This window comes from Triplophysa rosa, linkage group LG2 (genome assembly GCF_024868665.1).
Source record: "Triplophysa rosa linkage group LG2, Trosa_1v2, whole genome shotgun sequence".
In the NCBI taxonomy this organism is placed as follows: domain Eukaryota; kingdom Metazoa; phylum Chordata; class Actinopteri; order Cypriniformes; family Nemacheilidae; genus Triplophysa; species Triplophysa rosa.
The window spans coordinates 30,838,637-30,865,356 of NC_079891.1; the positions used below are offsets into that span (position 1 = coordinate 30,838,637).

The following is a 26,720-nucleotide window of genomic DNA, read 5'->3' on the forward strand; positions in this document are numbered from 1 at the left end:
TTACTTTTTTTGTCTCCTTGACAAAGTACTTCCACACATCTGATGCGTGTGCCTGTTGGTGACGTTCGCCATTTTGAGTTAATTTCTTCTTCTTTAGTTTATTGGCGGTTGGCAAAGCGACTTAATGTGCATTACGCCACCTAGACTGGACTGGAGTGTGGATCATGGTCTTTGCATTGCAGAACAAAACAAAACAATAATTAATTTCTGGTTATGCACGGAGATAGTCGATTGCTTCTACAGCGCCGACTAGTGGTTGAAGTAGTCGATCACCGACTAGTCTATGCAAGCCTATATATATATATATATATATATGATAGTTACTTTCATGTAATGGGTAGTAGGATGCTGGTACACTTTGTGTTATTTGGTACAACCAGTGTAAAACAAGCAAACTGCTATTTCATCAAACACCTTTTAGTAGTAATTAAAAACTATATATATGAACTTGGTTGCACAGGCAAAGTCAGGGGTGCATTGATAAATATTTACAAAAATGTGGTTGCACCACCTAACATTTTTTTTAAGTGGGCAAGTCAAATAAATGTATTTATTGTGACTGCACAGCATGCTGACCAAATGGTACTCCAGAGTTACTTTCCAAATGCCTCACGAAGAGATCATCAATGGCTTCAGTGTGTGTCTGCTCGCCGCCCTGCAGAAGTACTACGAGGTAAAGGGCTTTTACATTTACAACCATATTAAGTAGCTTAAATGTAGGTTCATGTTTATAAATATTGTTAACATTTTAAAACAGCTGTTATTATTGATCGAAAGGGAGTCAGACAAAGGTAATGTTTTTAAGTCCTACAGGATTAGAAAATGTTTAACTCCAGATTTACAGTGTTTGTATTTTAGACAAGAATTTGCTTTCACTGTGTGCACTATAAAGTTTTATAAGGTTAAGAATTGGATGTTTATGGGCCTTTATTAAATACAAAATATATAGGGGAATTCCCCGTGGTAACACTACAGTGCTTGTGAACTTCTATGGAGGGGCATCGCCCCCAGTTCTGTTCTTGGAGACCCACTGTCCTAATGCGTTTAGCTCCAACCCTAATCAAATGGCAAATTCAGTTCTTGATGTGCTTAGTTGTGTTTGATTAGGGCTGGAGCAGTCTTGTAAACCTGTCATTAACCATAAACCTGCTTCCTGTTAACAGGTGAACCACACCTTCCCTGAGAAGATTGTCATCTATCGGGACGGCGTGTCAGACGGACAGCTAAAGACCGTGGAACAGTACGAGATTCCACAGATTCTGAAATGCTTCGAGACGATGCCAAACTACGAGCCAAAACTGGCTTTCATCGTGGTGCAGAAAAGAATCAGCACCACCTTGTACTCCTACGGTTCAGACCACTTCGGCACACCCTCGCCAGGAACCATACTGGATCACATGGTCACAAACAGAGACTGGTTAGTTTACGACAGCTGATGCTGGCACAGACCAGGCAGTTCACCAAACAGCTTTAACAGTGTCCTACATCTAGACGTGCAATGTGTTGCCAAACTTAGTGCATTAACTTGAAGTGTATTTTATATATTAGTATATACGTATATAAATGGATGTTTCTGCTTTCTTTAGTGTGGATTTCTACCTCATGGCTCATTCAATCCGACAGGGTTGTGGGCTACCCACACATTACATCACTGTCCATAATACAGCACACCTAACCCCTGACCACCTACAGAGGTATGAATACAGTTCGGTCTAATTTGTAATATTAACTTAACCCATTTCATAAAAAATATTGGTTAGGAAGAAAAAATTCCCTTTTCGCCACAACTGCACATTACACAATTTTGCATCTGGCAGGATGACCTTTAAGATGTGCCACATGTATTGGAACTGGCCCGGCACAATCCGCGTCCCAGCACCATGCAAATACGCACACAAACTGGCCTTCCTGTCTGGACAGTACCTGCACTCTGAGCCAGCAATCCAGCTTTGCGAGAAGCTGTTCTTCCTTTAAGACGGCGCGGAGTCCCAAAAGTGACCAGAGGAGTGGTCTTTGTGTTTCTTTCTTTTGTTGTATTGTTGTTTAAAATGTTGTTGATGAATGTTGTATTTAAGTTATTTTATTGTGAATTTGTTCAATTTCGTGGAGCATAACAGAGTTGAGTAAAGTTGTGCATTGCACACTTCAATTTTCCCTTTGTGTCTATCTCAGTGAATGAAGCGCAAACGTGTGACTTATGAAATAACTCCCGAGCATGTAGCATGACAGGTAAAATAGACTATATGATGATAATATTGATGCACAATTCTTGTCTGTTTTAAAGGACTAATGCTGCATTCATGTGCTCTCGGAAATTCGATTAGAAGTATTTAGTAATATTAAAACATGAATGTTACTAATGATTTAGTAGCATTAAAACATTACAAGTATCTGCTAACATTAAAAGAGCACGGTTCCATAACTTATTTCTGGGTTGAAGTGGGAAATTATCTCATTTCCGAGGGCACGTGACGGCAGCATAACATACAGATCCATGAACAGATACTTAAAAAGGAAATCCACCCGGTAAGGCACTGATTTAAATGCACTGCTCAAAAAAATGAAGGGAACACTTTGGGGGCGGTTTACTGGACAGGGATTATCTTAAACCAGGACTAGGCCTTAGTTAAATTAGGATGTTGATTAGGAGTTGTTTTTAAAAACATACTTTACAAAAAAACGTTTCTGATGTGCATCTTGAGTTGAGACAAAAAAATCGCACCGATATATTAAGATATGTCGGTGTAAATTGTTTTCGATCAAGACACGCGTCACATTTTAGTTAGTCTGGGACTAGGTTTAAACCCTGTCTGGGAAACCGCCCCTTAATCATCACAGCTAAACACTCGAGTCTGTTAACCTTCAGGAATATCAATCAACCCGGTAAGGAAGCATAAGTGATAGTGAACCATTTTTACTTGTTTTGGTGCAAATAAAAATGACAACAGAGGCAACAGCAAGGGTGGTCTAGGGAGGACCATCTTCAGAGGGTCTTGCAGACCTCCACGTGCTATGAAGTATCGGGATGAAATCCTCAGATCTTTTGCTGGTACAGTGCAGAGCCCGCCTGGTGCGTGATAATGCTCTGCCGCATGTGACCAGAGTCTTTAGGCAGTTTCTGGACGATGAAGGCATTGATGCCATTGACTGGCCCTCACATTCCCCAGACCTAAATCCAGGAATGTCCAGTAGCTCACTTGTGCTCTGATCCAGGTCTGGGAGGAGACCCCACACGACACCACGTGCCATCTCATCAGGAGTATGCCCAGACATTGCTGGGAGTTCATACGGGCACGTGGGGCCGTGCACATTACTGACTAACATTGAGTTACTGTGGTGAAATTCAAATAAGTTGAATTAGCCAGTGTCATCATTTTTCACACTGATTTTACTGTAATTCCAGCCCTGAATGTGTTTATGATTTTGGCTTTCATTGACCATTTTCACATTATTTTGTTCTCACAACATTATGCAAATTATATATGTGAAGAGTTTCAACCTGGATATTTCGTTCATTGAGATCTAATATAGTGTGATTTAGGTGTTCCCTCAATTTTTTTTGTGCAGTGTATAATGAAAATAAAATGCACGTTAATAGGCATAAAATAGGCATAATAAACTATAATCTGCAAAAAAAGTACAAATATAAACAGGGAAGCAGTCATATCTTAATTATGACTCTTAACAATGTACACTACATAAAGCAAATCACAGTGTGGATGTCATTATGCGCGGTTTCACAGACGAGGTTTAAGACTAGTCCCAGACTAAAATGGAAGTTTGAGTTGTCTTAACTGAAAATAACGTGCACTGACATACCTTAAAATATACCATTGCCATTGCTTTGTCTCGAGATGCACACCAGTAATGTTTTTTACTGGGGCATTTTTATAAAAGCGACTTAAATATCCCATTTCCACTAAGGCATAGTCCTGGATAAGCCTTGTCTGTGGAAATGGGCCTTATTGTTTTACGTTTTTTATCAAGTTTTTTCGCGATTGTCAACTAAATGTTGAGGGTAGAAGTCTATGAGACAACGTCCGCAGTGCGTCCATAAACCTGTTAGAAGTTTCCCATGCATTAAAAACATCCTGTTTTTACAAGAGAGCGGAACTCGTGGTTGAATTTATTTTTGAGTTTGATGAATAACGTGTTTACTTATTAAAGAAAACACAAGCGTTATGTCACACGTGCATCTTCACGCATGAATTCGCTGTGCAATAATTAATCAAGTTAACAAACTAAATGAAAAGAGTCTTGTACTGCTCGCGTACTACCAAAGCAAAAAATATTAAATTATAACTAAAACTCTCTTGACCTGTCTTATCCAGTACGACGCTTCTGCCTCTGTCAACGTGATACGAGTACAAGAATAAAATTACAGACGAATCCCAACTCGAGGCTTAATTACTCTATAAATATTCATTATATTGACGCAGACCTCATGAATATTAATGAGTATCGCTGACGTTACAATGTGTAATCCAGCCGAGGAAGGTCTTGCTACTCAATATTAATTAGTATTCCTGTCTTCGCGGGCGGCGCTTTCAAATGACGTCACCGTCCCGCCCCCCGCTTCGCGTGTCAGCAACACGCCGCTGTCTTGTGAATGGGTCACTGTTGAAAAGAGGAAAGCCATCCGGCTTGGGGTTTTTAAACGGGTTATCCTCATGTCCCTTCGAGCATTCTGGATGGTCAGTTAACGAACCGGACACGCTTCCACAGATCGACAAATCTCAAGTTAAGTGAGGTGTGTTGCTTTTTGCTGCGCTTATTTGATTTAACGTTACCCGGCTAGCTGGCTAAGCATTAACCACGTCAGTGTGGTTCACAGCTTTTGTCCGTGTCAGGTTAATTGGTGTTTTAGACAACAAATTAGTGCCGTTATTTTGGTTATTAGTGGCTGTGAGCGTGCTGTGATGATGTAACTGTAGAGGTCTATTGATGGCCTGTTGTTAGCTGGCGTGATGGATGTTTATCTGTATACGCAGCCATTATGAATATATCTACCTGCATCTATATTCTTCACTCATTTTCAACGTCTTCAAACTTTACAATTTACATAATTTAAGATTTCTCATACTTGCCTGCGCCCTGGGTTTGTGTTTTATTAGCCGCTGTGCTTAATATTGACAGAGCAGAGTCATACGTTGTCGTAAATATATTTATTTGTGTTGCTTTGATTGAGTTATTTATGAGTTATGTTTGTTTGTTGTAAAGTTTGAGCTTTTCGAGAACGTGATGAAAAAGACAGTCGGTCATGGCTACGTAACGTTAGAGCGCATGCAGCAATTCAGAGGAAGCATGGTCTGTTAAGATTTTGTTTTTGTTCATCTGACAGCTTGTACAGGCGTGGAGTGCTGTTTAGGTTTTTTAGGAATTACTGTATACAATGTTATATGAATTACAATTAAATGTTATTTTACAGTGTAACAGTTTTATTGATAATAGTTTACTAATATAGTTTCAAAGTTGTTATAAAATGTTACTGAAAATATAGTACTGGGCTGTAATGGAAAACCTAAAACAAAAGGTAAAATTGTCATTTCTTGGCCTGAATATGATTTTCTTTTTCTAGTTATGATCAGCTCTAAAATACTCCACTAGATATGACCCTTATTTGTGACCCTTGGCAACAAAACCAGTCTTATGGGTCAATTTTTTGAAATTGAGATTTTTACATAATCTGAAAGCTGAATAAATAAACTTTTTATAGATATATGAGTTGTTAGAATAGGACAATATCTGGCTGAGATACAACCGTTTAAAACTCTGGAATCTGAGAGCGCAAAATAATCAAAATATTGAGAAAATCGCCTTTGAAGTTGTTAATCAGGGGCACCGTGGCAGACCATCCACTCACAAAAATAAAGTTTTTTTATATTTAAGGTAGGAAATTTACAAAATATCTTCATGGAACATGATCTTTACTTAATATCCTAATGATTTTTGGCATAAAAGAAAAATCAATAATTTTGACCCATACAATGTTTTTTTGTCTTTTACTAAAAATGTTCCCGTGCTACTTAAAACTGGTTTTGTGATCCAGGGTCACATTTGTGTAAATGAATAAAAAAGTAAATTTAGTAAATGGGCAATTCCAACGTTATGGATGTGACATTTTGCGTTATGGACGTGACATAAAAATGCTCAAAGAATGAATTTGTTACGAATATATTGAACCATCTGTTTATATTTTACTAAACCCTTGTTGATAGAGTCTAAACATAAAAAAGTCAGTCTATGAACAAATTTTCTATTTTAAAAAAGGGAAATAAACATGCGTTATGGATGTGACAAAAAAGGAAGCGTTTTTTGGGAGATGACAAACTTTGTAGAATTTCTGTGAAATAAAATGCACAATCCTGAAGCAATAATACCCAATGAATGGAGAAGGGATGCCTCTTTATAGAACATAAAATAGTTACTTTATTTTAATTTTCATGTGTCCATTTATGAGGAATATGTAGCGTTATGGATGTGACAATCCTGAAAATGGCACTTACCTGACTATGAAAAATCATGCACTAAAAATAAAACAAATGCTTTACAAATTTAAAGAGAGACCTCACATGGGTATTTGAACCACCAAATGTTTATATCTGTGCTGTTACCATAGTAAAAAACGTTGGTAAAATCTTAATTTTTTCGTGGTAAGGTTGACATTTTTACGGAATTGCCCAAATATGTTTGATGACCGAAGAGCTCTCGTGAGGTCCTTGCGGTTTCGTCATGTTTGACGTATTACGGGAGACTTCACAACTGCTTGTTATGCATTTTTCCAGCTTAGTGGGCAGGCACGAGAGCTTAACTGGTGCTGATGGATGATGCCTTGTTCCTTGAGGGTAATTTTATCTGTAAATGCCCTCACAAGCTAAAGGGAAGTGCTCTCTCTGGCATTATGCTGTTTTCTTTAATGACAGGTGAGGTCTGTTGATTTAATTACAGTCTCAGTTAACCCCCATTGTCTAAAGGGGTTTTGATCACTGAGGCGCTCAGCATTTACTGTATGTGCCAGTGACACCAGCCCATGAAGAATTGCTGTGTGAAGTAGGTGATCAACAGGTAAACTTGTCTTCTTTTTCAGCATGGTGTGTTTAAATATAAATGTTTATACATTTTTATATATTATATTTTTCAAAAAAAAAAAATGCGTGTATGTTTGTATAAATACAAAATTAATATGCACATTACACAGACATACTGTATATGTAAACATAAACTATTGTGTAAACGCAAACTTTTATTCTGGATGCGATTAATCGCGATTAACCGTTTGACAGCCTTAGAACAAAGGAATGCAATTTTTGTGATAATATGGAGCATTTTTTACTTTTAAAATCACGATCAGTCAAATAGAAAAGTGAAACAAAAATGAGCTACCAGCACATTTCAATATAAAATAAAATAAATAAATACAATCATGCTGGTGGATGAGGAAATAAGATTTTTTTTCTGACTGAACTATACATTTCACTAGAAGAAAAGAAGCGCTGAGGTCTGACAGTTCACTGCTTAACACACCCAAACAACCTCCAAATCCACTTTCCATCTTAATGTCTTCATCCAGAGAATAACAGACACAAATCTGCTCACTGGTAGAAAACAGTAGACAAACTTTCCACTCATACACATCTCCAGTCTGCTGAGCAGGCAGGATTCAAGGCTCGACTCAGGTGATAACCACCAGAGAGGACATCTCCTTATCAACCTCTATATTCCCTCTGTTGTCAAGCTGACGCTCTACGAATACGCACATAACGGGTAACAGACAACAGGGAAAACAATTGGCGGATAGGCGAGACGCTATTAAAGGAACAGTGGGAAAAGTACTAGGAAAGCCTTTCGTAGTTCACTGAAGGAAATGTAGTATGGCTTTCGGAAAGGTCTGCACAATAATACTGCGAACCAAATCCATCTATGAACAAAGCAGTTTAAGCAGAAGTGTTGGACTGGATTAACAAACAAACAGGCTAAATTTAGACACAACACTAGGATGTTTAGGCATCACTGTTGCTGTTAAGCGCACACACTACGCTGAACAATCCTGTTTGAAGGTTATAAGGAATTTGAGGACTACGACTTGCAGACAGCAAGCAAATTGAATCCTGTTGTTGGCAGGCCTTCAACCCCCTTCTACGCTTTGACACCTGAGGTCTTGGCATCATTTCAAGATGTCTTTAAACAACAGGAGCAAATATCGTGTAACAAATATTAACCTTCACGGAAACTGCACTAACTTCACACGTTCATCAACTTTTATTCTGGATGCGATTAATTGCGATTAATCGTTTGACAGCCCTGCTTTGTTCCTTTATTGTACATTTTTGTAAAAAAGCCAATAAAATGTGTTAAAGTTGACTTTGGCTGCTTGCCTTGAAAAAATTGATTGACGTTCTGATTGTCATGCATTAAAATAATTGGTAACACTTCAGTATAGGGGGCAATTCTCACTATTAACTAGTTGTTATTAGCATGCCTATTATTGGCATATTGGCTGTTTATTAGTACTTAAAAAGCACATATTCTGTATGACCATATTCTACATCCCTTATCCTACCCAATACCTAAACCTAACAACTACCTTACTAACTATCAATAAGCAACACATTAAGAGTTTATTGGGAGAAAAGTCGTACTTAATGGTTTATTGAATGCAGTTACCCTTAAGACTCTGAATGGCAGGCATTCTTTCTTATGGCTTATCTTATGTCCTGAAATAACAACAGACCACAAGAATCTTCAGACAGGGTTGTTATGACCCTGTCATTATCTGAAGTATAATTCTGTTGTTGGGAGGCAGCCTTGACCTGATTACTGGTTCCAGTGTAAATGCCAGTTTGAGTTGTTTAGTTTCTGATATCATTCATATATGTGGCACAAACATTGTGGGATATATGACTTTCTATTCCAGTTTTAGCGGTAAGCAATACACTCTTAAAAATAAAGGTGCTTGAAAGGTTCTTCACAGCGATGCCATAGAAGAACCATTTTTGGTTCCACAATGAACCGTTCATTCAAAGGTTCTATAAAGAACCATCTCTTTCTTACCTTTTTATAATCTGAAGATCTTTTTTCACCACAAAGAACCTTTAGTGAAACAGTAAGGTTCTTCGGATCTTAAAGGTTTTTTTATGAAGCCATTTAGACAAAAAGTTCTTCTATGGCATCGTGAAGCACCTTTATTTTTAAGAGTGTATATGAACAGTATTCACTGCGGCTATCTTTAGTCAATTCAATGTGCAACTTCATATCTTAAAGAGGAAAAGTTGTGAATGTTTTATCAGTGTTTTTTTAAAACAAAATAATTACATCTATTTTCACTAGATCGCATGTCCACCCAGATGTGGAGAAATGTGAATTTCAAGATAACCTTATGGTGCATTTGCTGTACTGTACTGTTCAAGCATTGCCTTGCTTTTTGAAGTGCTCATATATTATTCATAAGTAAGATCACATTACCTTTGTGTCTCCATCCATAAACACACACACACACACACACACACACACACACGCGCGCACGCACGCACGCACGCACGCACGCACGCACGCACGCACGCACGCACGCACGCACGCACGCACGCACACACACACACACACACAAAGCCACCACCTTCAACCAGCAGTAACCTCCTCACACACGCTGACTCTGACAAACATTTTGTCGCTGTCTTTCCAAAACCTTGGTTGTCCCGAATTTTTGTCTACAATCAGAATAGTTTTTAGTCAACTGGTTTTACTTCTTTCACAAGCACATGTCTGACTAATCTTTGGCAACATTTTTGCATTCGCCGTTTTTGGTGTCTGAAGCACATGAACCTGGCCGATGAACTAGTCAGTTAGTGTTAAGCGAGGTCAGTCTAGCGTTGTTGTTGTTGTTGTTTTTTAGTATCTGGACTTAAAGGGTTATTGTAAATGCTGAATGGTACTTCATTATCTTCAGCCTTTTAGAATGTGATGAAACCCAGCTGCAGATGACTCGAGTCGCAGAAAAGCCACAAATTAGCTCCAAAGAATAAAAAAAATACAAATTTACAACATGTTTATGCGTCTTAGTAATTGAGCACATTAAGCACGTTTTAAGCTTGAAGACACTTCTAGAAGTGTCTGTTTTTTTAAGAATATTAAATAAATGATTGGTTCTGCTCTGACCAGTCAAGATATATTTAGTTTGTCAAATTTTGTTATCTTTTTCTGACATATTCGTTTCTTATCCTGTGACTTATTTCTTTAACACAATGTGATGTTTATTTTTCTTTAAGTTGTGTGACGAAAAGTTTTTTGGGACTTTTAAAAAAAATTAAAGGTTTAGTCTACAAAGTCAAATGGAATGCAGAAATTTTAAATCTGAAAACTGCTCAGAATAATAACCTTATCATTCCAAAGCGACGATATTTTAAGATTCTTTTTGGCATCTGTATTTCTAAAATTCTTTACATTCCTTTTCATTGTTCTGGAAATGACTTCTTTCCTATAATAAATCTGCCACAAATTAGTGTTAACGCTTAATCTGACTAATACAAAGTTTACCCTACCATAAAATTTCCACAGTGACATGTGGTGTCTTAGCAAAGGGGGTCCTTAGGGACCAATTATCTCATTGGGGAATCATTCAGTCTTGTGTGACAGGTAGAGGTAATTTGTTTTCAACTGGACTTTGTTTGCTGTTGTTTGAAAACATTACGCCATTCATTCACCAATCAACAGAATGAACGAAAATCTGCACATGCACTAAGTGTTTCCACAAGTTCTTGAATGGTTCGTCTGTGGCGAAGAAAACCTGTTCTGTCTGGCAGAAGCTTATATCAATAGCTCCATTATTTGGAGAGACTTAACATGGTCTACCTGCTAGCCGCTAAGATGGAGGAGTTGGTATAGACTATTTAAGAAAGCAAAATCTGTGTTATGATCTCTGAAGAGATTTATTTTTATTCATTAACCTCTTTCTCTGTCTGTAGCATTCGCTGATTCAGGCATGACCTCGGGACAAGCCGGTGGCTTTAAACAGCTGATCTTGACCATTGGCCTGACCTTGACCCTTGGCCTGCTCCAGTGGCCAATAGGGGATGTCAGTGGACAGAAAGGACCGTCCGCGGCTCAAGTTCTTCAGGAACTGCTGACACGATATGGAGATAACACCACCATCTCCGTCCCACAGCTTCGGTCGCTCCTCATGCAGTTAAATGGGGGGCAGAGTGGAGACCACAACGTACAACCGCAGCCCACCAAAACCAATGCATCGAAGGTGAGTCCATCTCAAGAAGGTTACAGAATAAAGCATCATTCAGGATTAAAAACAATCTGTACAATTTTTCTTCAAAATAAATGAAAATCAGCTATTACGCAAGTACATAAAGAAAAACTATGTTTAAAACTGACGCTCTTACCTTACTCATATTCTTGACAGGATGATAGTAGTGATTTATAAATTGAGATGTTGGGTATGAATTCGTGAAACATTAGATTGAAAACTACAAAAGGAAATGTCAAATGTTTGCTTTATTTAAAGATTTAAAATATTTAAATGTTTTAACTTATTTAAAGCTTTAAAAGAGAATAACAAAGCACTTTGGGTTACACATTTACAGCATTTATTGTTCTGCATATAATATAAAACGTCAACAGGCCATTAATAAAAAACGTAGCATGGGTTATTTTTCATCAAAAAGTCTTTTATGAGCACATATTATTCCCATATAATACTTATAATATAATATAACACATAAAAGACTTTTTCTTAATTTCTGTGATGTGTTTGAGTGTCGTGAAGTGGCGAAATACTTTAATTCACATAAATGTCTGTCTGTAAGTCCTACCCGAACTCCTAGCGCTGCGTATCTATAGCACAAGTTTATGTTTGTGTTTGGCGTGCTATATTCAAAAGATACTTTTAACGTACATATGATGCGCACTGTCAACTCATGATAGTGTGGGTTAGGTTTTATGTGCACAACAAAATTGTTATCACATGCACACAAATCTTATGCAAGCAAAAGATAATTTCTGCACGTACATGGCACGCCAAATACAAACATAAACTTGTTCTATAGATACACACTTCATCACATTTACTGTACCTGTCAGTCTCACAATTCACTTCTCGGCTTACCGCTGTAATGACGTTGTGGAGAGTAGAAGAACCCGAAAGCTGAAATTCTAAGCTTTACATACTGTAGATTCCAAACTTGAGTGAGTACTTCCCAAAGAGCACGCAGCAGCAAGCGAAGTTTGTAGGCGTGTTTCCGGCCCTTTTTTTCACGATTTTGCTGCATCCACTCACAAAAATAAAGTTTTGATATACTGTATTTACAGTAGGAATAATTTAAATATCTTCATGGAACATGATCTTTACTTAATATCCTAATCATTTTTGGCATAAAAGAAAAATTGATCATTTTGACCCATACAATGTATTGTTGGCTATTGCTACAAATATTCCCGTGCTACTTATGACTGTTTTTGTGGTCCAAGGTCACACATGTGGCCACGGCCAGAGACGCAAAGGTGAGACGTTTGACTGATTAAATGAATACAGTTGCGGGAAAAAACCATGGCCACCGGCCCATGGAGCCCGCAGTCCACCGGGAATGTCCTGGTACTCCCAATGTCCAGTTTTATTTAAGGTTTTATTTATTTTCTCATAATCAACTTGGTAATGTTACTTTTTACAAAAAGGGAATGAAACCCTCTTTATTTTATGTCAAGAATCTACTGCTTTGCCATTCTGAAAATAAATTTCTGCTTTTGTTCACACGCTTTGGTTTCAAAGATTTGCGTCGTCTCGACTCCCTCGTGACTCGGTTGATCAGCCTGGGGCCGTTTATGAGACGTTACAGAAACTAATCCTGTACCACACCAACTGTCACCACACGAGTAATTATCTGGGATTTGGTCTATTAGTTTTTCAAATCATGGGTGTGTGGGTTGGATTCAATTCATGTAAACAGTATTTATGTTTGTATGCACAACAGGATGGTTAATATGGTCAAACTTCAAGACTGCTCCATAATCTACTTGAATTCTACACCAACTTAATGGTGCGTTTTGGAGACGCCAAGCTCAGAAGTAACATCTTGTTTTTCTTGATTTGTATTACAGCGTGTATTGACCTTCTGTTTCTGTGCACACCCAGACATCTTTTTTGTTGGTGTGGCCTTTTAATAAGGATATCATCTGTTGTGGCTTCTCTAAAGCTGTACGTTACTCCGGAGTAACAAATTGTTCTGTAACACATTGTCAACAGCGATAAAATACCTTATTGCGCTGCAATTGTTTACTCAACATTTTATTTTGGCCTTGGCATTTTTGCCACATTCCCACAAACCCTAAAAAAAACCCCACAAACATTAATACCACATTGAAATCGGACCGTCTCGGATCTCAAGGTCAAATCCTTGAGCTGTGTCCTGTAGTGTGGGAGCTCCACAGCTCCAGTACAAACTGTGATTCCTGTAATATAAGTCTGTAATTAAAACCTCTGTCCTGTGCTTTCAGTGCTTGGCGGCGGATGCTCTGGCCGTGTATGGGATGACCGAACAGTCCCGTGTAGATGGACGGGGCCTGCAGGAGATCTGCCCCACCATGTTACAGCAGCTAGACACTGAAGCGTGTAAAACACAACAGGACCAAGAACCCGAAACCAGCCCCAGACCCACAGATGCTGAGGGTAAGACTGATGTAAACCATTATATATATATATGTATGTTAAAAAACATGTTATTAGGTACTGTATAATATTATATAGTTTGTTTGTTTTTGCTAATAGATCTATTTTTTGGCAGTGCATAGTATACTATGATAAATTATTATTATAAAAATGTAACAACATTTGTGTATTGAGTGCAGTATGCTGCCGCCCTCCAGTTTTTCTTGAGATTCTGTTTGTTTGGACTTTCATGCTTTGATGTAACATGTCTCTTAATATTTTTTTTTAAGCTGCAACGTTTTGCACGTCCGCAAGGAATGTACAGCAGATGTTATCACACATTTACCAGCGACTGGATTATAGTGTGTCTGCTCTGTAGTACAGAAAGTCTTTATTTCTATTGTTCAAATCACAGTACAGTAGATTAGCAATCTTGAGTTTAAACTGTGACCAAGGTGATCAGATGGAAGCGTGTTGTTTTGAACATCTCTTGTATTGAGTCTTGAACTTAAGTTAATGTGTGGTCAAAAGTACAGCAAAAGTCTGCAGAGTTAGAAAACAGTCATCATGCAACATGTGTCCTGGTGTCTCACTGCTCATGTGAATATAAAAAGCATTTGGAGAGACTAGTCACACTTAAAAATCCATTTTTAAGAAATTAAAGTTTGTTTATTTTTGTTAAGTGTCCATTTATGCTTCAGGCCACTGTGCATATGCACGTAAAGCATAACATAGACTTGCAGTTGTTTATTTATATGTTTTGTATTTTAGATGGCAGTCACATCTGGAGTCAATCACAGTGCTCTTGTCGACAGGAGAATTTAAAGGAGGCTGTTTGTTTAGGGAGTCTTTCAAAAGCTCAACCAAAATATTCCCTGTGTAGGCAAGAGGTATAAAAAGGCAAAACAGAGGGTTCGTAGAATTTCATGGGCGTTTGTGAAATCCTCCAGGACATTTTGGGAAAGTCAACCAGACATAAAACAGGAAACCACTTCACAATCCTATAATGTGAGATTTATATACAGCCGCGGGAAAAAAAACAAGAGACCATTCCAAATTTTCATTTCAAATCAGCATTTCTAGATTTATCGTGGCCAGTCCAGTGCTTGTTGTATTTCAATAAAATCAAACCTCAGGAGTCACAAAGTCACCCGACAGCTATGTAAAAGACTGACAGCATGACAAGACACATGAAAGCTGTGATACAAAATGGAGGTTATCAAATAAAAAATAATTTTCGAACTTTTCCTAAATACATGCACAAATATTACTGTTGTGTCGTTCAAAATTGAATATGAACTTGTTTTCTTTGTAGTATTGAAGGTCTGAAAAAGTACAGAGCATCTTTTCTGTTATTTTGGTCTGTTTCTCGAGTTTTCATTTTCTGAAAATGAGAACAATATTTGTATTTAAGATTTGGGAGAAATATGGTAGTCGTTCACAGAACAAAAAAAGATCATTTTACCTAAACGCGTTTCTATAAACTGTAAATTCAGGAAAACTGAAAATAATTTTGAATTGGTCTCTTTTTCCACGGCTATATATTCTGATCCTGATCCGCTTTTCATTCCTTACATGAAATTCCATGTACTGTAAGGATTAGGTCTGCCCTACTAAGATACTATGGTAAAATGCAAAAAAGTCTTCTTGAGCAGATGGACTACAAAGAGAGGGAAATGAGTCCAGGCCGTGTTGCATGTTGTATGTAAACTGTGCCATGTGCCGATTTATGAGTGAATGGATTTTTGAATGGCGTATGCAAATTGTGTCGCAAGGTCTTAACAGCTGTCACTTTTACGCTTCTTTGCTGTTGTAAGAAAGAAAGTAGGTGTGACTAAAAGCAGAAGTTTGTTTGTCGTTTTGAATGATTTATCAGAAGAATAGCCCACAGCTGCTGTATAAACAAATGTAAACTGGTTTTACAGAAAGCCCTTTTGATCGTGTCGCATGATATCCGATATATTTATAGTACACCCACCTGCCACGTTTCCCTCCCAGATAATGACATTCTCTCCTACAGTCTGCATGTGCAGTCATTCCCGGATCATGTTTTTGACACAATTCTTGCATTTCTAGGTGTTCAAGCTGGACGGCATTCAAACTGAGCAGCGCTGTAATATATGTTCTAATCCCCTTATAGGCTAAATATATAATGTCATGTTATTAAAGGGCGTATGTGTATGTGTGTGTCCTGCAGTGTGGGGTTATTCAATTCTGAGCGTGACTCTGGTTAGCGCGTTCGCTTTGACCAGCGTTTTTGTGGTTCCCCTGATGAGGACACGATTCATGCGCAGAACGCTTATCTTTTTCATCGCTCTGTCCATCGGAACGTTGTTGTCCACCGCCATCCTGCAGCTCCTGCCTGAGGTTCAGTATCCATCCACCCATCTCCACCCAAACATACCGAATCAACCTCAGATCAGGAGTAATCTGAAAGGGGGGCCTGGAATCGCTGTCTCTTTTCAGCATTTTCCTCTTCTACACAATGTTTTCATACTTTTAACAAGCCAGAACTCCACAGCAAAGCTTCTTCTCGATGTGGTGATCTTTTCTTTCTCAACTTTTTTTCTCTTCCAGTTGATTTCATTTTCTGTCCTGCACAGCAGGTGCAGTTTGGAACTACACAAGCCAAAACATTTACTGTAGTTTTTGCCTGTTTGTGTAACTAAACTAAACATTACTGCTTGGTTGTTTGTCTTGTTCATTTCGTAAATGAATAGTTCACTGAAATATGAAATCGAAAAACCACATACGTCCATTATTTAAGTAACTAAATGACTCCAGTGGGTTAATAAATGTCCTCTGAGGAAAACGATTCGAATTTTGAGCTTGATGATCAGTACGTCACTGTAAGTTCAAACATGGCGGCATGTCAATTCTCATTGGTTCTCATTTGTCTTGACAAAACGCGCATATGACTAGTCACAAGAATTGAACGCTTTACTGAAGAAAGGCATATACTGTATATCTGCAATAGCATGAACCATTCTCTTAAGCAGTATAAAAAAATGTAACATTTCTAAGGCGAATAACGTGCGTCAAACGTGTCTTCTGCGCAAGTTGAAAAATTTCAACTAGAGCGAGAAATTCGCGCGAAGAGCATTGACACCTACTGTTTGACACGTCCGGATGCGTGAAGACACTCCCCTTTACACAATGTTTTTTGCGCGCAAATAATGAACTATTCCCGTGCGTAATAAAGAGCGAGGAACGCGATGCTTTGCGTTTACTTTGAACATCGCACAAGGGTTTTTACACAAACCAATAATTTCACTAGTTCATTAAAACGGATGTTTAAAAAGCAACATGGCAAAAATTCAGAAGTTGGAAAATTTGGTTTAATTTAAAACCAGTGACTTTCATGGACTCATTAGTAGTGACATGGTGAAAACATAGCAGCCAATCAAAATAATACACCAATACAGTTTTAAAATAAGCAGAATGTCATTGTCTGTTGGAAACTAACTTCATTCTTTATAGTTTATCGTTTTTGTGAGCAGGAACCTAACCATGTGGTCGCCTAGAAATTTCTTTGTTAGTACACTACCTTCTTTTATTGTCTTGCCAGCTTTGAAATTTCTGTCTTATTTGTGGAGTTAATGAACTGTTGGGTCGTTGAGCTGTCAAAGGCATCGGTCAAACTGAGGGACAGGTAAACCATTGTGTACTGGGTGTTTGCGGTTCATTGGTCGCTCAACATAAATAGGGTTGTTGATTGTCACCTTTAGGAAGATTTTAGGTTGGATGGACGGAGAGATGATGATTTTCTGTGATCTAGTCTCTTTAGCTATCTTTTGTTCTAGCAGGAAGCTGCCTGCCCCCACTTCCTCTGTGAATAAAACACAATGATTATACACTTTGGAGTTCTTGTGATGATATAACGATAGAATGAAAAGTGGTTCTGTGTCTGAAATGGTTATAATTATTATCGTTAATTAATATTTTTAATTAGCTACAAATGCAAATGGAATTAATCAATGAACGAAATCCAGTGAAAATATATTTTCAAATTAAAGCTGCAATCCGTAACTTTTTTTGTTAAAAATAAAAACTTTCTTTACCTTACCCTGATTCATAACAGTAATGAAATTGTACAAATTCAGCTGTTGAGTGCGGTGTTGTCTGGGAAACATCAGTTTGTGACATTTGAGCAATTTTATGTGTTTTAACAGAGGATGCAATAAAAAGGCAAACGTTATAGATTGCAGCTTGTCAAACCTTAATGGTCCACATTACTTGTTTTCTTAAAAGGATGAATACCACTATTGAAATAAAATTCTTATTTTATTTTATCTTATTTATAAAAAACACTCGTGTTAATTATTCTGAATAATTCAAATATTCTTTCTTTTCTCCTTTCTTTTCCACCTCCTCTCTCTGTTTTGGTCATTTGGCCAGTCTGGGGGTATGGTTTCCTCTCTGTGACAGTGATATCTCTGTGCTCACTGGTCGGGGCAAGTGTGGTTCCCTTCATGCGGAAAACCTTTTACAAGCGGTTGTTGCTGTACTTCATAGCCCTGGCCATTGGTACTCTGTACTCCAACGCCCTCTTTCAACTAATCCCAGAGGTAGAGTGGACACGTGGGGGAAAGGGTTCAAAGACGTGTGCCACGCAGCCAGACATGTCAGATTCAACTGTCTCTAAAAAACCTACATTAGACAGCTTCTGATGTGGATATGTTGAGGCTGACAGTCGAAGGAATGTTTTGCCCAAAAATAGAAATTTCTGTCGTCATTTACTCACTCTTATTGTGTTATTTATGTTTTGTTTGTATGTGCAGTAAATAGTCCAAACTTATTTTCTTTCTGTATGATCTTAAGTAGATTGGAGTAACATTGCTGCATATATGATTACAGAATTTTCTTTTTTGGGTGAGAATATTTCTTTAAACGCAAATATAAATCTTACTGACCTTAGTGGTTCTCCCCAGCAGGAATCGATTAAATGGAATTTAGGACAAATCCATAATCAGAAATTTTGTTTCAGTTATTATTTTCGTAGTTCATATAGTTTGTATAGATCAGTTAATCTATTTACTTCATGTTGTACGACTATTTATGTCCCTATGCAAGTTCATATCTTAAGTATATAATTCAGTCTTTGTAATTTGTCAAAGGGAAGGCAAAAAAGTCATTTGGATGATGTGAGAAGTTCCGGAGGGGGAAGCACTAAGGCAAAATCCAACATCATTCCCAAACTCGCTTTTCTAGATTGTTTTTCAAACAATATGACAAACCTGCAAAGAAATCTTTACAGCATTTGTCTTATAATTCCATTCTTCAATTTAAGATTTTAACCATGTTTCCAGACAAAAACTGAGTCTAGGAGAGCGACTGAGGGGTGGTTTGAAATGTATTCACACTAAACAAATACTTTATATGATGTACTACAGATTCATTATTTAGCACACTACATACGATCTAGACGGCACACATAAATCAACTTTTTCAAGTTTACATACATACATAATGTTTATTTATGATTGCTTAAATATATTTACAGTTATTGCTACTTGGCTTTAATGACATGGACATTTGTTAAAGACATTTTTTCTGTATACAGGCTTTTGGATTTGACCCCATGGAGGATTACTACGTGTCCAAGTCTGCTGTCGTGTTTGGAGGATTCTACCTGTTCTTCTTTATGGAGAAAGTGCTGAAGATGATCTTTAAACCAAAGGACGGGGTGAGCGTTACACTAATGGCCTGTACTGTTTGTGAACCATGGAAGTTCTTTGTAGTTTCAGCAAATTTTGACATGGGTTCCCAATCACGTGATGTCATGTCATCTGAGCAGTGTTTTCTTTCACTGCACAAAAAAAAAAAATTTGAAAAAGTTTTGCATCAGAATGTGTGTACAGTATGTACATGTCTGGTTTTACAGGATAGACAGTTCCAGAGGGGGTGCGACACTTTTGAACAATGATGTGCTTTCAGATATGACATTCTCCATTTGGGTGTTGAACAAAACAATACTAGAAAGTAAAGAAAGCTTAAAACCTACCAGAACCTGATGTATTGGGGACAAAATGACTTGTATTAGTCAGCAAATAGCAGTGAACTTGCATTAGATGAATCATTCAATTGTTTGCTTTGGTGAGTTGGAGTTGTTGTAATACAGCACCCTCTTGTGTGAGAATTAAGTCAAGAACTTATTCTCGCTCTCTTTCTAATTGCCTCTATTACACCTGTAGGGAGCACACGGCCACAGTCACTTCCCTGCGGAGCGCTATGCCAGCACTAATGGGGACCTGGAGGATGGTGTTATGGAGAAACTGCAAAATGGAGAGGCGGGAGTAGCATCTTTACCAAGGGCAGAAGGTGATGTCAGAGGGATCGGAGAGGACGACAAAATGCTAAGCTCAGGACCAACAGTGCCGGTGACTAAAAAACAAAACATGCTGAATTCTTTTACTTTCACCTTGTCACCTTATTATTATAATTATGAGCAAAAATTACATTTACATTTATTCAATCAAGTAGGAGAGCATAGAAACATTAAATGAAACAAAAATGAATTGCATGAAGTGCCTATTCTTTGTTTGCTTTAAAGACCAGTGAAAGAAAATTCCTCTTTTAGTAGCTGTTTGTGTGTTTTATTGTCAAGTTTTGTTTCGATGCCTGTATCACGAAGCGAGGTGAACAAACACTGAGTTGCAGAGTAAGTTTTGAGTTGACAAAACCAGACAAACCCAACCTGGTTCAGATCAGGTTCAGCTGTAGCACAACACTTGGTATAAACTTTCTGTGTCAACTCCGGTTTGATCCAGAGTTTGTGAGACGCGCGTGCACCTGAAAGTGTGACACGTGCGGCAAACAGCCAATCACACGGAACATGGAAAGCATCATCAGTTTGATTGACTTCTCGCGAGTATCAGCGCAATTCACTTTTCTGTTGAAGATGAAGAGATCATTATGAAAAAATGTCATATCAATGACTATATCAATACAGAAGCAACTGAATTTAGATCTTTTTGTAAACCTATACAAATAATTTAAAGATAATATGTATGCTTCGTTACTTTAAAAACTTTATTTATTAAAGTTTGGTTTTATACGAATATAGTTATATTAATTTAAATGTTGCGTTTAATATTAATGAATAGATATTAATTATCAACTCATATAATAATTATATTAATGTGTTTTGAATTATAATTAATAAATGTAATTATAAAATACAAATAAACAAATTTTCTAATTTGGAGCGAGGGATACATGGGGTGAGTGGCTTTACAGCGTAAGATATACGTAACTTATCTCAGAGCTGATTGGTCCAGTTTTGGTTTGCGATCTCTAACCCAGAATAAAACCTACTCCGTAGCAGGTTAGCCGTGTAGCCTAAGTTATCATGGCGAAACCCGCTCAAAACCAATCCACCTTCTTGAGCCCAAAAACTCAGCGTATGCTCGAACTAAACGCGAACTTACCTGCGTAAACACCGAAACAGGCTTCGTGATACAAGGCCACAGGGCTGCTCAATTGTGACAAAAATCATAATCACGATTATTTTGGCCAATATTGAGATCCTGATTATTTAACACGATTACTCACTAACTTTTCTAACAAAACAAAAAAATACCTGGCTTTTAAACTGTGAATTCAACTGAAAAATATATGTAAAGAAATAGCACAGCTGGACCACTATAAAGGAAAAGTGTGCACTGTGGATTTGTACCACAAGAGAAGAGAGGATCCTTGCAAAATGGAATGCGGCACAATATTTGTTTTACCTTGATTGAATTTTTCTGACTTCTTCCTGTGTTGCCATCCCTGTTGTAGGACTCTCAAAGTTCAGGCGGCGCTAGAACGGGCGGATGCTATTGGCTGAAGGGTAGGGCATACTCTGACATCGGGACTTTGGCTTGGATGATTACTCTGAGCGACGGTCTCCATAATTTTATAGATGGTCTGGCTATCGGGGCCTCCTTTACGGCCTCTGTGTTTCAAGGGATCAGTACTTCAGTTGCCATCCTGTGTGAGGAGTTTCCACATGAATTGGGTGAGAATTACATTAATCCCTTATAGAGACTTTAACACCTGCTCAGCGCTCTAAACTATTAGCAGTGAACAGGAGACGCTTAATGTAAGATGTGTAAAATTTTAATTGTTGTTCATTTGTCTTACAGTAAATAAATAGGCTAGTTTGTCTTAATTTTGGCAAGGCAGTTTTAAAAATGAACTGTACTATTATACCATTGTAAAAAGATTCTATCCTGTCAAAATGTAATTTATATCAAAATCAAAAATGGCCACAATGCTATGTTCTATCTTGTCATTTGTGTCCAGGTGATTTTGTGATCCTGCTAAACGCTGGCATGAGCATTCAGCAGGCGTTGTTCTTTAACTTCCTGTCAGCGTGCTGCTGTTATCTGGGCATGGGTTTCGGCGTCCTGGCTGGGAATCGCTTCTCTCCTAACTGGATTTTTGCTTTAGCCGGGGGCATGTTCCTCTACATAGCACTGGCTGATATGGTAAGAGATTTAGTTCTAGCCCGTGGCAGGCTTTAAAGCTGGTGTTTGAAAGCCAAGCCTTTAGAAAATTCTTGTTGTCTTGATCTGTGAGGCTGTTTTTACGAGAGTTGCTGAATACTAAAGACTTTTGTAGTCGTCAAGCTGTTGTCAGGTTACAACAAAATCCAGCCTGTATGTTTTTTTATGGTAATAGACCACCAGATGGCGATATACAGTTGAAGTCAAAAGTTTTACATCCCCTTGCAGAATCTGGAAAATGATGAAATTTTGGGGAAAATTTAAGAGGGATAATTTATTCCTGCCCTGAACAAGTTATTTTACGAAATAAATGTAACATAGAATAATAACAGAATTTCTAAAAATATCCCAGGTCAAAAGTTTACATCCCCCCTGATTCTTAATACTGTATGATGTTACCTGCAAAATCGATGACAGTTTTTATGTTTTGTCATAGTTGTTTAAGGGTTTCTTGTTTGTCCTGAGTCATTAAACTGTCTACTGATCTTCAGAAAAATAATCCAGGTCCTCCAGAATCTTTGCTTTTCAGCATTTCTGTAAATTTGACTCATGTCCAATACTAACTGTATGATGTTGAGATTCATCCTTTTACATTGAGGACAATTTTTGAACTTTTTAAACTTTTGACTTCAACTGTTACTTGCCTCTAGCTAATATTACACTATATGAAAATAGAAAAAATTGAAAGAGCAATAGAACGCATGAAGAAAATGGTTAGTGGCCCTTGAAGTTAAATTTTGCAAATATTAAACTAATCCCTCTTGCTTTTATAGTGTACTTGAACTTGTATCTAGGTTTATCCGGTATTGCCAGTCGTACACTGAAAAGTCTTGCTGAAATACACTACACACAGAAAAAACAATGTACAATGTTTTTTATCTATCAAAAGAACAGTGACTGAAATATGAAATTATGGTTATTTTACTTGAGCAATTTTAGGAGAATAAATAGAGATTATTAGTAAAAATGAATAATTAAAAAGGCCAATAATTAAACAGCTAAATTCTTGCTGGAAATCACTGAAACTTTTTTAATACTAAAATGATTTTAATATAATTTAGTTGGAAAATCTTTAAAACCCCCATGAAATCAAAGTGAATGTTTCTTGGTTAGCCTAAAGGATATGTGTAAATAAAGTTTTCCTGCCAATACGATTCAGATTCAAAGCTATGAGGTAAACCAATTGGCTGTTTTTAAAAGAGCTAGGAGAGCCATTAAATGTGTTCTTCCCGTTTCAGTGCAAATGACATCAACACATTGAACAAAGCTGTGCATTTCAAAGCATTTCAGTGGGCCTTTTAACTACAACAACCCTGATCAATACATACACAAAGTACTCTGCCGCTATTGGGAATCATAGGAGATGATCATCACACTTCAATCTTACAGCTGCGCTAAATGAACAAAGACGTGAAAACACAGAAAGTCAATGCCATTATAATCATCTTTAAAGCTATGCTGTTGATTCAACCTCTCCGTTTTCCTCTGCCTTCTCTGCAGTTTCCAGAGATGAACGAGGTCAGTCGTGAGGAAGAGGAGGCAGGAGGAAGCGGATCAATGGTTACTTTTGCCATCCAGAACGCTGGGCTGCTGACTGGTTTTGCCATTATGCTTTTACTCACCATCTACTCTGGACAGATACAGCTTGGATAGCAAAGGATACAAACTTTGAACCAAAAGGACTAACTCAGTATCTGGGACTTAAACCTGAGATCTACCGGGCTAAACATTAAACCTCCAGCAGTGCTGGCATGTTTTAAAGCCCAGCTGGACTAGGTTAGGACATACATTGAAAGGTGTGTTTCAGGCTCAGATTAAACGGCTGGCTGTCTGTAGAGGCTAGAAGTTTGACTGACGTTTAGATTCATCCAGAACCAAGGACTTGTGGATGGAACATCTGCCTTTCTAGTTTAGGCCTCCTCTCGTCCTTTTGCCTCAAAAGTAGCTTTAAGACGCTATGCTGTCGCTCTTTTTTCTTTTCATTCAACTACCCCATTGTAAGCATCTGGGCGTTTGTAAACATTTATACTGTTCTTATTCTTTTTTTTGCAGTTTTTGACAATAAGCCTCACTGACTTGACTGACGACATGAGATGTTTCCAAAAACTTGACTTGCTTTACAAACCTCCTGAAACTGACCGAATGTGCGCTAGTCTAACGGATTCCAGTGCTTCATACCGAGTGCTTTTGTTAGTCTGTAGAGAAATTCAAAAATGAAATAGCTGTTAGGCACTTAGATTAAAACAATTTATGTTAGTTTAGTTATAGTGTGTGCTTGTGTAAGAAGTTTTTTTGTTACGAACAGGTGTATTTGGCATTATTTCTAAAAGATCTCCCAATACCATTCCATATTACCCACCAAAAAAACCAGCTGGAGATTGAAACAAACAAGTCCCTGAATAGCTCTAATTCTTTCACTATTATTGGTTGTTTTTTACCTCTTTTTCACAGAAGCAGAGACCAAGTTTCTTCTAGAAAACTCTCCGCCACCTTTTCCTTTTTCATGACCTGAATAGGCGGTGAATCTTTTTTCCTTTCAGTTTATACAGTATTTTAAAACCAAATTAATTCTGATTATCTCATGATTTATTTGTTTTATGTATTTATGTAATAGACAGACACGAGTGGATGGATAGGTAAAGTGTGGATGGTTAAATACCTTTTACATTTATGCATTTGGCAGACGCTTTTATCCAAATTTTCTTCATTGAAGTGCATTCAAGCTATACATTTTAAAAATATATTTTTTTATCAGTACAGTACGTGTGTTCCCTTGGAATCAAACTCGTGACATTTGTATTGCAAACGCAATGCTCAACCAGTTAAGCTACAAGAACACAAATAGACATATTGCCCTCAACAGAGCTACTGTTATATCCACTTACATACTGTAATCGTGCTTTCATTTGGTTACTTGGAAGCCAGTGTTTTTAACACAAAAACTGCTACAACTTCATTTTTGAGGTGTATTTTGTTATCAATCAGACCAGGAAAGTGTAATGTTAATCACAGACATTATTTTGCTCAAACCAAAAACTACCATCCTGAAAACCCATAGGAAATTCCTGTTGGAACAGATTTTTGTCTCGGCAAAGGAAATTCTCCTCCAGGTTTTAAAACTAAACTACATCATTCTTCTATAATAGTTGTTATAATAGTAATTTTTAGATTGTTGTCATTGTATGAAATTGTAAGCAAATGCAGGCACAATTTGAGTTTTAGTCTGTCAATTATGAATATTCATACAAATTGTTCTATGCAGAATACAGTATCAATGGTTAGTACAAACTGTGACATTATTGAAGAGGTGATGTTCGGTCTATAGTGTTGGCAACCTTTGCTTCAGCCATCAGATTTATTCTTTACCATCTTTAAAAGCCTGCATCACCTCTTTCTTCCTCATTTAACGTATTCTTCCATTATATCTCCATCACATATTGTATGTTAAGTAATGGTAGCTGCTATTGCATTGATAGGGTTTTAATGTGCATTCATTAAACACGAGTTCCCAGTGTGCTGTTGAAAAAAATAGCTACAATGGTCGTCTTGTTCACTATGAAGTTGATATAGCTCTGTATAGACTGAAATCTTTGTACTTAAACATACGGTCAGCAGATCTGAGTAACATTTTTCGGCTATTTTTTGTGCATATACAGTAGACTTTCAGCTGTCCCTTTGTGTATTTAGGAGTTACGTTTGGCTTTGTAGGCAGCGCAGGTTACAACATTGTTTCAGCTTGATTCTAATTTCTATGCATTGAGAAATTGCCTCTGAAGTGAGTTTACACCTTAAAGACGGGATAGTCTCAACACCTTCATTTAAGGATCAAATGTTTTGCCTCATTTTAATTTATTAATATTTTAAGACAAATTTAGTGTAGAATGTGTCATTGTTCATCTGTAATTTTCTTTAATTTCTTTAAAGAGTCTTTAATTTATGTATAGTCTTGTCAATATTTGAATGATGAGAATAGGTTGCTGTAAAAGTAAATGGGAGCCTTTTTGTTTGAAATGCAATTGCTAGTTTATCTGAATATGATGAAGGCATTATTTTAAATACTGTAAACATCTCAAGTGTTGTGTGAATTGTGTTACAATACATTTGTACAACATGTGAAATCTGATTGCTGGTGACATGATTTATATTTTTATTTTCATATGGAAGTATCAAGCCATGGGTTTTCAGTTCATTGTGCAATGAAAAAATATACCATCTGATAAAAAACGTTTTTCTATTAATTTGTAGTTGTTTGTATTGTTGATTTTTATGACTATAAAATGTGAAGTTAAAATATTCTTATGGATTGGCAGTGGCATTGAATTTGTTGCAAAACAAATTGTTATAAAAGCTACTTTTTTACAAATGATTAATTTAGTAGGTTAACATATGATATTAATAGTTGCTAAATGGTAATGTGGAAATCATCATTAATCGACATTTGTGAAGTGTGAGTTTTTGGCTAACTTACATTGTAAAATTGGCCTTACTCTTTATCTCCTAACTCTTGAGGACTGGAAAAAAAACACTTTGGAGAAACCTTTAAGCTATTAATAGAATCCTTCATATACATTATTTTTATCTCG

The 26,720-nt window shown here is 37.3% G+C and overlaps 2 protein-coding genes across 4 annotated transcripts; both read left to right on the forward strand.

Annotated features, from left to right (window-relative positions):
- The first annotated feature begins 327 nt into the window (after positions 1 to 327).
- On the forward strand, positions 328 to 3,703 carry piwil2 (piwi-like RNA-mediated gene silencing 2). Its single transcript, XM_057319434.1, has 4 exons — positions 328 to 673; positions 1,164 to 1,417; positions 1,587 to 1,694; positions 1,818 to 3,703. Exons 1-4 carry the CDS (start codon positions 569 to 571, stop codon positions 1,972 to 1,974), a joined length of 624 nt encoding a protein of 207 aa, XP_057175417.1. The 5' UTR covers positions 328 to 568; the 3' UTR covers positions 1,975 to 3,703.
- An 873-nt stretch (positions 3,704 to 4,576) lies between these two features.
- On the forward strand, positions 4,577 to 26,488 carry slc39a14 (solute carrier family 39 member 14). 3 transcript variants are annotated; one of them, XM_057355864.1, is made up of 9 exons: positions 4,577 to 4,750; positions 10,959 to 11,245; positions 13,495 to 13,666; positions 15,843 to 16,012; positions 19,209 to 19,331; positions 19,840 to 20,025; positions 21,428 to 21,647; positions 21,935 to 22,119; positions 23,638 to 26,488. In XM_057355864.1, exons 2-9 carry the CDS (start codon positions 10,976 to 10,978, stop codon positions 23,788 to 23,790), a joined length of 1,479 nt encoding a protein of 492 aa, XP_057211847.1. In that variant the 5' UTR covers positions 4,577 to 4,750; positions 10,959 to 10,975; the 3' UTR covers positions 23,791 to 26,488. The 3 variants fall into 3 exon arrangements, with proteins under 3 accessions (XP_057211847.1, XP_057211831.1, XP_057211841.1); XM_057355848.1 differs by lacking the exon at positions 15,843 to 16,012 and adding an exon at positions 18,044 to 18,213; XM_057355858.1 differs by lacking the exons at positions 4,577 to 4,750; positions 15,843 to 16,012 and adding an exon at positions 18,044 to 18,213 and having other exon boundaries at positions 9,573 to 11,245.
- Positions 26,489 to 26,720: the final 232 nt, after the last annotated feature.

Bases quoted from the DNA above. Each gene is read 5' to 3' on its own strand.
- piwil2 (XM_057319434.1), top strand. From the start codon at position 569: ATGCTGACCAAATGGTACTCCAGAGTTACTTTCCAAATGCCTCACGAA. The intron at 674-1,163 runs GTAAAGGGCTTT...TCCTGTTAACAG, and splicing joins CCCTGCAGAAGTACTACGAG to GTGAACCACACCTTCCCTGA. The intron at 1,418-1,586 runs GTTAGTTTACGA...TGCTTTCTTTAG, and splicing joins ATGGTCACAAACAGAGACTG to TGTGGATTTCTACCTCATGG.
- slc39a14 (XM_057355864.1), top strand. From the start codon at position 10,976: ATGACCTCGGGACAAGCCGGTGGCTTTAAACAGCTGATCTTGACCATT. The intron at 11,246-13,494 runs GTGAGTCCATCT...CTGTGCTTTCAG, and splicing joins CCAAAACCAATGCATCGAAG to TGCTTGGCGGCGGATGCTCT. The intron at 20,026-21,427 runs GTGACTAAAAAA...TCCCTGTTGTAG, and splicing joins GCTCAGGACCAACAGTGCCG to GACTCTCAAAGTTCAGGCGG.